Raw genomic sequence first — 9,347 nt, 5'->3', positions numbered from 1 at the left:
ACAGGAGTATGTGATTGGTTTGCCTGTTGGCTGGTAGGGAACTGAATCATGTGACACTGACTGGTAAGGACTGCAATACTGTAAAACACAATATATAAACTATAATACCATAATGGTGTAATACTATCTACTACAACACCAAAGGCATCGATGAAAAGCCCAATGCTATCATATGTGACTGACAGACTAAATGCTTCCTCCCTCAGATTGGTTACAACATATTGTCCTATCACAGTTTTCTCTCCTTCATTCAAAGCGAACGATCCAAGTAACAGACAGAAATAATAAAGAATGAAGGGCAACAAAGGCAAAGAACTCATGAGATGATACTCTATGGTAAACTTTATGTACTTAGGAATTAATACTAACTCATTATTAGCAAAGAATAAACATCTTTACATCAAGAGTAGTTTTTCCTTTAATAAAAAAAAGGTGGAATGTGTATAATGGACAAGGGATAATAAAAATTTGCCATATGAGGCTAGTAAGACAATCCTAACAATTCACAATCATTATTCACTGGTCCATTAATCACAGGACAATACACACAAATGAAACTTACCTGGCCAGGCACAGTGGCTCATGCCTGTAATCCCAGCACTTTGGGAGGCTGAGGCGGGCAAATCATGAGGTCAGGAGTTCAAGATCAGCCTAGCCCACGTGGCGAAACCGTCTCTACTAAAAATACAAAGAATTAGCTGGACGTAGTGGCGGGCACCTGTAGTCCCAGCTACTCGGGAGGCTGAGGCAGGAGAATCGCTTAAACCCTGGAGGCGGAGGTTGCAGTGAGCCGAGATTGCACCACTGCACTCCAGCCCGGGCAAGAGTGAGACTCCATCTCAAAAAAAAAAAAAAAAAAAAATGAAATTAAAAAATTAAACTTACCTACATATTAGAAAAACATCAAAATTCAACCATGAATCCAGCACATTATCAAATGAATAGAGAAAAATTCTACCAACAAACTTAAGAAAATACCATTATCTACGAAATTCAAGTATTACTGCTTAAAGAGCATTTACAGAACTCTCACCTCAAGGTTTCCCTGCAAAACAAGGTGAAACGCATACTCAAGACTCTTTAAGAATGAGCCACTGATACAAACAATATACTTGTAACTTGTGTAACATTTCATACATTTTTTTTCAAGCACTGCACGTTAATTAATTTGCATCAGGCCTTCCAAATTAGAAAAGTTTCACTTATAGAACTTCTTTCCAGTGGGAGTTTTCACATGACTTTTCAAGTAAATGTTAAAACTGAAAATATTAATATTCTTGCAGTTTCTAAACTATTAGAGTTATAATCCTGTGTACATTCTTGTATTTACAAGGTCCAGCCAGCTACAGTGTGCATTTTCATGTCCTTGAGTGGCTACAAGAGAAATGAAACATTCCCACATTCTGGACACTCATAGGGTTTTTCTCAGGAATGAGCTGATGTCTTCAAATGGAACTAACACAACTGAAGGCCTTACCACAAATTTAAATTCAAAAGGCTTTTCTCCACTCTGAGTCCTCCCAAATCTTCAAAAACAGGAAAATCTGAAGGCTTGACCACATTTCCTACATTCTTAAGTTTTCTCTGCAGTGTGAGCTCTTTCATGTTTATGAGGGAATGGGAAAGAGTAAATGTTTTACCATATTTCTTACATTCAAGGGGCTTTATTTATTTATTTATTTTTTGAGATGGAGTCTCACTCTGTCGCCAGACTGGAGTGCAGTGGCACAATCTCGGCTCACTGCAACCTCCGCCTCCTGGGTTCAAGTGATTCTCCTGCCTCAGTCTCCTGAGTAGTTGGGATTACAAGCATATGCTACCACACCCAGCTAATTTATTTTTAGTAGAGACGAGGTTTCACCATGTTGGCCAGGATGGTCTCGATCTCCTGACCTCGTGATCGGCATGCACAGGGCTTCCCCCCAACCCCCCTGTGGCTTTTTATGTCCTTGAAAAAGAACTAAGACAACTGAAATGTGCCACCATGCCCAGCTTTTTTTTTTTTTTTTTTTTTTTTTGAGACGGAGTCTCACTCTGTCACCCAGGCTGGAGTGCAGTGGTGCTCACTGCAAGCTCTGCCTCCCAGGTTCATGCCATTCTCCTGCCTTAGCCTCCTGAGTAGCTGGCGTGAGCCACCGCGCCTCGCATTATTTTATTTTTTGTAGACACAGGGTTTCACCATGTTACCCAGGTTGTTTCACATTGTTTTAATCCAGGCTGGTTATGAATTCCTGGGCTCAAGCAATACACACACCTTGGCCTCCCAAAGTGCTGGGATTATAGGCTGAGTCACTGCACCCAGCCTCTATATCATGACTTATTTCATAGTGAGTAAGGTGACTGGAACCAGTGTAAGCTTTACCGCATCTCTTACATTCATAAGGTTTTTCCCCAGTATGAATTCTTTCATGGAGGTGAAGGCAACTGGGGCGACTGAAGGCTTGGTCACATTGTTTACATGCATAGGGTTTTTCTCCAGTATGAGTACTTCTATGGTTACAATGGGAACTCAAATGACTAAAGGCTTTGCCACATTGTTTACATTCATAGGGTCTCTCTCCAGTATGAATGCTTCCGTGGTAATGAAGGGAAGTGGAACAGCTGAAGGCTTTATCACATTTGGTACATTTATAGGGTCTTTCCCAAGTGTGAGTCCTTTCACGCATCTTAAAAGAACAAGAAAATCTGAATGTTTTCCCACATTCCTTACATTCGTAGGGTTTCTCTCCAGTGTGAGTTCGTTCATGTATTAGACAAGAACCAGAAACAGTGAACGCTTTACCACATTGTTTACATTTATAGGGTTTTTCTCCTGTGTGAGTTCTCTGATGTCTTTCAACTGAATTGAGAAAATAAAAACCTTTCCCACATATCGTACATTTATAACTGGATTTCCACTGTGCATTATCATGTGTCTTCTAACACCTGGAACAGAAATGAAGAATTTCCCACATTGTTCACATTTATATTGCTTCTCTCCATATGGTTTGTATGCTGAGTGAGCTAGGATGTGCCTATTAAGGAGGGAATGACGTACAAAGACTTTTCCACAAATACTGCATTCACATTGTTTTAATCCAGTAGAAATGTTCTCATTCAGATCAAGATTTTGAATTTGGCTGACAACTTGTCCATACTGACTACCTTCTTTGCTTTCACACAGTCTCTGTACCATATGATCTCTGTAAAAAAATGACAAGCACATTATTATTGGTTGGTTTAATAACTTTCTACTTATTAATAGGTCTTGGACTTACACTGCTACCAATACCAGGGAAAATGCATTTTTTTTGTTTTGTTTCGTTTTGCCATGACTGAATTATTTGAAAGTAAATGGGTTACTACTGAAAACACAGATACCACCTGCATGACTATGACCAAAATAGTAACATTCATATACACAATTTTGTAGTACTATTTTCAAGAAAACTGTTTTCCACACACTGACTGCTACACTGAAGTACGTTACATTTTGGATGAAGTTTTTCTAAAAAGAAATAAATTTAAAGTGACTCTTACTTGTTTTGATTGCTTGTTTTTAAGTTCATGACATGCTAAGATTCCTTTAGAGGACTTTATTTCCTCTTCTCAGTGCAAATTATCTTATATCTTTCCCAGGTTTTTCAAAGTGATTTTCAATATTCTGGTCTTTCCATTTGTTTCCTAAAATGCAGACCCACAAAATTATCATGAATTATTACAAACTTTAGAAACATTGCTAGATTTAATGTTCATTGTACACAGTGCCCATGCCTGATTTCTTCACCAAATCATTCCCTTGCCACATTCCAAATCATAAATGGCACTGATGATAGGGAAATACTTCTGTAATTAAGTGAAATATGTTGTCATTCTTACCTACAGAAGCCAGGTTCCTGCAGGTTTCCTGCATCACTTCTCTGTAGAGAATCTTCTGAGAAGAATTTGGCAAAACCCATTTCTCGTGGGTAAAGTTCACAGCCACATCCTCAAAAGCCACGGAGTCCTAGAACATTCCACACGTGTGGATAGAAGGATGGGTGGGACTGACAGCACTGGGAATCTATACTCAATTCCTAAGCTGTTTACATGATTCTAAAATTTCCAAGCATTTATTCTATGACTTGATTGTCACAACTCTTACTCTGTTCACACATACTCCCTCCCACACAGCAGTACTAATGCTACAATTGAACTATTCAAAAAGGCAACAGCAAAGTAGAAACGCCCATCTCATTAGAGAATCCAGGGAGTAAGATGTGCTGCTAGGAGTTACCTTTTAACTTCACTTTGTACATTTCTAGTATCTGTCATAATAAAGTCCTACCTGATGTGCATAAGTGAGTTAATATTATCATTCCCAAGACTACTTATTCTTAAAAATGCCTGCTCACAAAGTTCAATCTTTGTTTGTATTAGTAACTTACATTTTGAAAGGGATTCCACCAACCTAAGTAATAAGAATGACTCACTGCATCTAAATGGCTTATGCAATATATTTGCCAAAACTTTCTGCTGAAGGTCTATTATTTTGTGTCACTGCAGTGGTGCTTAGAGAACCAGACACCAAAACACAGTTTGAACACTAAGTGTTCGATGAGTTTCCCTGGTAGACAATATTTTACAAGTGCTGTTACTTGTTAACTGGGGAGGTGAGCCTATTCCATGTGATTACACCAAGAGACAGTAGGCTTATTAAATGTAATTGAGTAGTAAATAAAACCAATAATTGATATTTAACAATACTAATATAACAATTTTTAAAATTTCTATTGCACAATGTCAACGCAGAAAGGAATAAGAGGAAATATGACACGTTTTTTAAAATGACATTAATGTCACCACTTCCAGATGCTATTCCTATGAAATCACATAAATTCCCAAATCAGGTTTTTTTAGGCAAGAAAAACTACTTTTCCATACGTAGTAAAAATGACAAATGTCTAATGATTTTCAGTCATCTAAGAAGACTGATGGCTTGTCTAACATACTTCTAAGATTTTCAAACGAAAATATTCAGGACAGCACAGTATTAGCAAAGAGATAAGCAAGCAGACCAAGGGCAAAAAAAGTCTTAAAGACCGAGCATTTATATGGAAAGTTGATGAATGATAGAGTAGGCACTGTAGAATAGAAAAAGAAATCACATGCACTTTAAAATATAAGGCAAACCAGGCTGGCATCTACTTGGGAAAATGCATTGCATTCTTCTCTATTCCATGAACCATAATCAACTTATTATATGTTCAAATATGAAAGATAAAACCAGAACACTTTCAAAAGTCACAGGAAGAATTTTTTTTTACGAAAGATTAGGCAGAATTTTTTTTACATAAGAAAAAAGTGATAAAGGAACAGACAAACTGAAACATGTTAAAATTTAGGGAATAAAAAGAAAATAGAGTGTGCCGGGCGTGGTGGCTCACGCCTGTAATCCCAGCACCTTGGGAGGCTGAGGCGGACGATCACCTGAGGTCAGGAGGTTAAGACCAGCCTGGCCAACATGGCAAAACCCGGTCTTTTTTGTTGTTTGTTTTTTTGTTTGTTTGTTTTTTGAGATGGAGTCTTGCACTGTCGCTTGGCCTGGAGTGCAGTGGCAAGATCTTGGCTCACTGCAACCTCCACCTCCCGGGTTCAAGCAATTCTATTGCCTCAGCCTCCCGAGCAGCTGGGATTACAGGTGCCTGCCACCATGCTCAGCTAAATTTTTTGTATTTTTAGTAGAGACAGGGTTTCACCATGTTGGTCAGGCTGCTCTGGAACTCCTGACCTTGTGATCCGCCCACCTTGGCCTCCCATAGTGCTGGGATTACAGGCATGAGCCACCGTGCCAGGCCTAAAACCCCGTGTTTAGTAAAAATACAAAAATTAGCTGGGTGTCGTAGTGGGTGCCTATAATCCCAGTTACTCGGGAGGCTGACACAGGAGAATCACTTGAACCCGGGAGGCGGAGGCTGCAGTAAGCAGAGATGGCGCCATTGCACTCCAGCCGGGCTACAGAGCAAGACAGTGTCTCCAAAAACACAAAAAACAACAACAAAAAAACCCTCAGATATCCAGATAAGAGGATACAGATGTGCCCACTGTCATAAATTCTTCACCATGCTACAAGAGGGGAACTGACATTTTGGTGAAACTTTGTAACTCATCAATTTATCTATCACACTTCTATTTCACCAGTAGCATTTACAAAGCTAAGTCCTACAATTCCATTTGAAATTACCCTTAAAAAGAACAGACCTTTAAAACTTACTACACTCACTCTGGGGAAGAAATAAATACGGATTTTTAGCAAATAAAATACATCAGTTTACCTTGCCTCTTTGGAAATAGTATTTTTATCTTTCAAGCTGTACTGACAAAATGTATCTTACAATGAAAAACTGAAACTCAAATAAGCGGACAAGCCGTTTCAAGGTAACAAACTCAGGGAGAGGCAGTGCTGACTCCAACACAGACCTTTCTAAGTGTCACGGCAGGCCATTCTATCCCTAGGGACACCCATCCTGTTCAGTACAGTACTCAGTGACCACCTAGGAGGCACTGGCACTGCTCTTTGTCCTCCTATGTGCCTGAAGTGCATTTTAATATTCAGGTTCTTGCACATCCTCTCTGGGGTGGGTTTTCCTTTGGGACAGTCTTTCTCTCTTCATAAGTCTGAGACAATCTAGAGAGCAGAAATCATTTCTGCCTTTTCCTCTCAATATCAGCATCCCATTGGCAGACCATCAATGTGTCTCCAAGGAATAAAAACTCAGACTGGAGAAACAATTTTAATGACCTAACTTGTATTGTCCATTAATTTTAATGTCCTAAAATTTTAATGACCCTAAGGGGTCACCATTTTAGATGAAACTATACCAGGAGATTTCTCTAAGGCTAAGAGCATCCAGCTGCTCCCCTGTGAGACTCTACCAACTACCTCAGGCTGTCCTTGGAGATGACATGACCCCGGGGCTGATACTCACTAGACCCTCCAATAGACATGGCCACTGTGGGTATCCTGGGTCATCCCCAGACAGTTCTAAAACGCCAGGACAAGGAAAAGACAGGAGGGTGGCTGAGGACACAACACCCTGTAAAGTTTTCACGGGGGGACCTCAACCTAAAGACATGTTGGTAATATGTACACTTAGGAAAGATGAAAAGAGAGGCACAAAGATTTTTTTTTTTTTTTACAGTAGAGTGTCAGATGATTTATTCTCCGCTTTCCTCTCACGTAAAATGTTTGGAAACAGAAAAATATTTTGGCCAAGGTGGCTCACGCCTGTAATCCCAGCGCTTTAGGAGGCCAAGGGGGGCGATCACTTAAGGTCAGGAGTTCAAAACCACCCTAGCCAACATGGCGAAACCCTGTCTCTCCTGAAAATACAAAAATTAGCTGGACGTGGTGGCGGGCGCCTATAAGCCCAGCCACTTGGGAGGCTGAGGCAGGAGAATTGCTTGAACCCGGGAGTCAAAGGTTGCAGTGAGCTGAGACTGCACCATTGCACTCCAGCCTGGCGACAGAGCAAGACTCGGTCTCAAAAAAAAAAAAAAAAAAAACCATATATATATATATATACACACACACACACATATATATGTATATGTATATATGTATGGTTTGCTTCCTCATTAACCTTATCAAAGCCTCTCATTGACGCCCCTCCTGTGGACCCCAAACCACAAACCATGACTGCGGTACCTGGTTTATGAATCGCTGTTTGCTCAAACATGCCGTTAACGTTTTAACAAAGCCTTAGGTTAATTTTAGGGGGAGAAAGGTGGGACTGGAAGCTCCATGAACCACAGCTCCTCCCACGCTGGAACCATGCACACCGAGTCTGGGCTCTCCCGGATCACCCTCCCGTGGTCACCGCACTACCTGGGTGGGGGAGGCGCGGGGTTCCCGAAGAGGGCTCCGGCCGGCGGAAGTGGCGCCCACAGGTGCAGACAGGACGCAGGGGTCCCGCTGCCCGCCCCGCCCGGCCCTGCACAGAAGGGGACTGAGGCCCGGCTGCGCCGCGGCGGCTGCGTCCGCAGGTTCCGCAACCCATGGCTGGTTCCAGCAGGTTTCAACCAGCCCTCTTCCCCACTTAGGGAAGCCAGGCGCAGTCCACTCACCATTCCTCGGCTTCCCGGGTGTCCTGGCGTCAGCTAGGGATGTGCCAATACCCGCAGGTCACAGGGTGGCAGAGGCTGCTGCAGAGCCACCTGGGCCTCCCAGAGCCAAGAAATAGCAGCGGAGACTAACAAAAAAGCCTACTGTGGCGAAGGCGAGACAAAGCGCCCGCCAGCCAGATCCCGGAAGCCGCCCTCTCCTTTCCGGCAGGGCGCCTGATTGAAGGGTCCCCACCCCAGCGCCCCTGATTGTATGGGGCTTCAGGCCCCGCCCCCTCAGGCCCTGAGTGACAGGAGATTGGGATCTCACCTGAGGCTGGATGAGGCCAGAATGACCTTTTTGGCCTAGCGGTTTCTAGCGGGTGCGTCCTTCCTGCGCTGGGATCTGACCCTGCAAGGAGGACATTCACATTTAACCTTGTATACAAGGTTATAGCTATTTGTGCATAATATATATATAAAATTGCAAGCAATATAATGACAATTCTGTAACTGTCCAGTGGGTTCACCTTGCCCACTACCTAGACAGAGCCGATTTCTCAAGACGGGGGAATAGCAATAGAGAAAGAGTAATTCACGCAGTCGGCTGTGCGAGAGACCGGAGTATTTTATTTTATTTTATTTTATTTTATTTTATTTTATTTTATTTTTATTTTATTTTTCTGAAACAGAGTCTTGCTCTGTCGCCCAGGCTGGAGTGCAGTCTGGGAGTTTTATGATTATTCAAATCAGTCTCCCTGAGCATTTGGAGATAAGAGTATTTAGAAAGTTTATTTTACCAGGGTTGGGGATGCTTGTGCATGACACAGCATCAGGATGTCCTGATGACAGTTGCCCAAGGTGGTCAGAGCACAACTTGGTTTTGTTGGCGATAAATGCTCCGTGCGGCAAAGTGAAACCAGCACTCAAGCGAAAGTTTTCTCAATCTCAAGAGCACACGGAACAAAGGAAAGCAGGGGTTTTTATTCCTAACGCAATCCCTACCTCTGGCATGGGCTGGGCCAGACCTCAAGATCAAAACTGACCCGGTTGGCTATTTGTGAATATTTTCCCAAATAAGGAAGGGGGAGGGGAATGTGAGTTACAACGGTGGGACGTGTGGTTTCGAAGGGAGAAATGGGTGCAGAGCAGGTAACCAAGGGAACAGATGTGAGTTATTAATTAGAACTGACGGGAAGGTTGTTTACAGTAACTAAGGGCAAGGAGGCATGGAGAACAAGAAATTTGAGTTCCAGAACAAAAAACAAGAACGTTGACATGCCAAA

General features: G+C 42.1%; 1 protein-coding gene across 1 annotated transcript; it reads right to left on the bottom strand.

Moving 5' to 3' along the window:
• Positions 1-2,150: 2,150 nt before the first annotated feature.
• On the bottom strand, positions 2,151-8,075 carry LOC114669779 (uncharacterized). The gene is given in 6 exon segments (XM_078005072.1): positions 2,151-2,887; positions 2,890-3,185; positions 3,606-3,663; positions 3,859-3,985; positions 7,847-7,870; positions 7,872-8,075. Coding segments are annotated over 6 exon segments (1,302 nt in total). The 5' UTR covers positions 8,019-8,075; the 3' UTR covers positions 2,151-2,237.
• Between the last annotated feature and the right edge of the window lie 1,272 nt (positions 8,076-9,347).

The sequence above is a fragment of the Macaca mulatta genome, chromosome 6, assembly GCF_049350105.2.
Source record: "Macaca mulatta isolate MMU2019108-1 chromosome 6, T2T-MMU8v2.0, whole genome shotgun sequence".
Classification (NCBI taxonomy): Eukaryota; Metazoa; Chordata; class Mammalia; order Primates; family Cercopithecidae; genus Macaca; species Macaca mulatta.
This window is presented reverse-complemented; position numbering and strand designations above follow the sequence as displayed.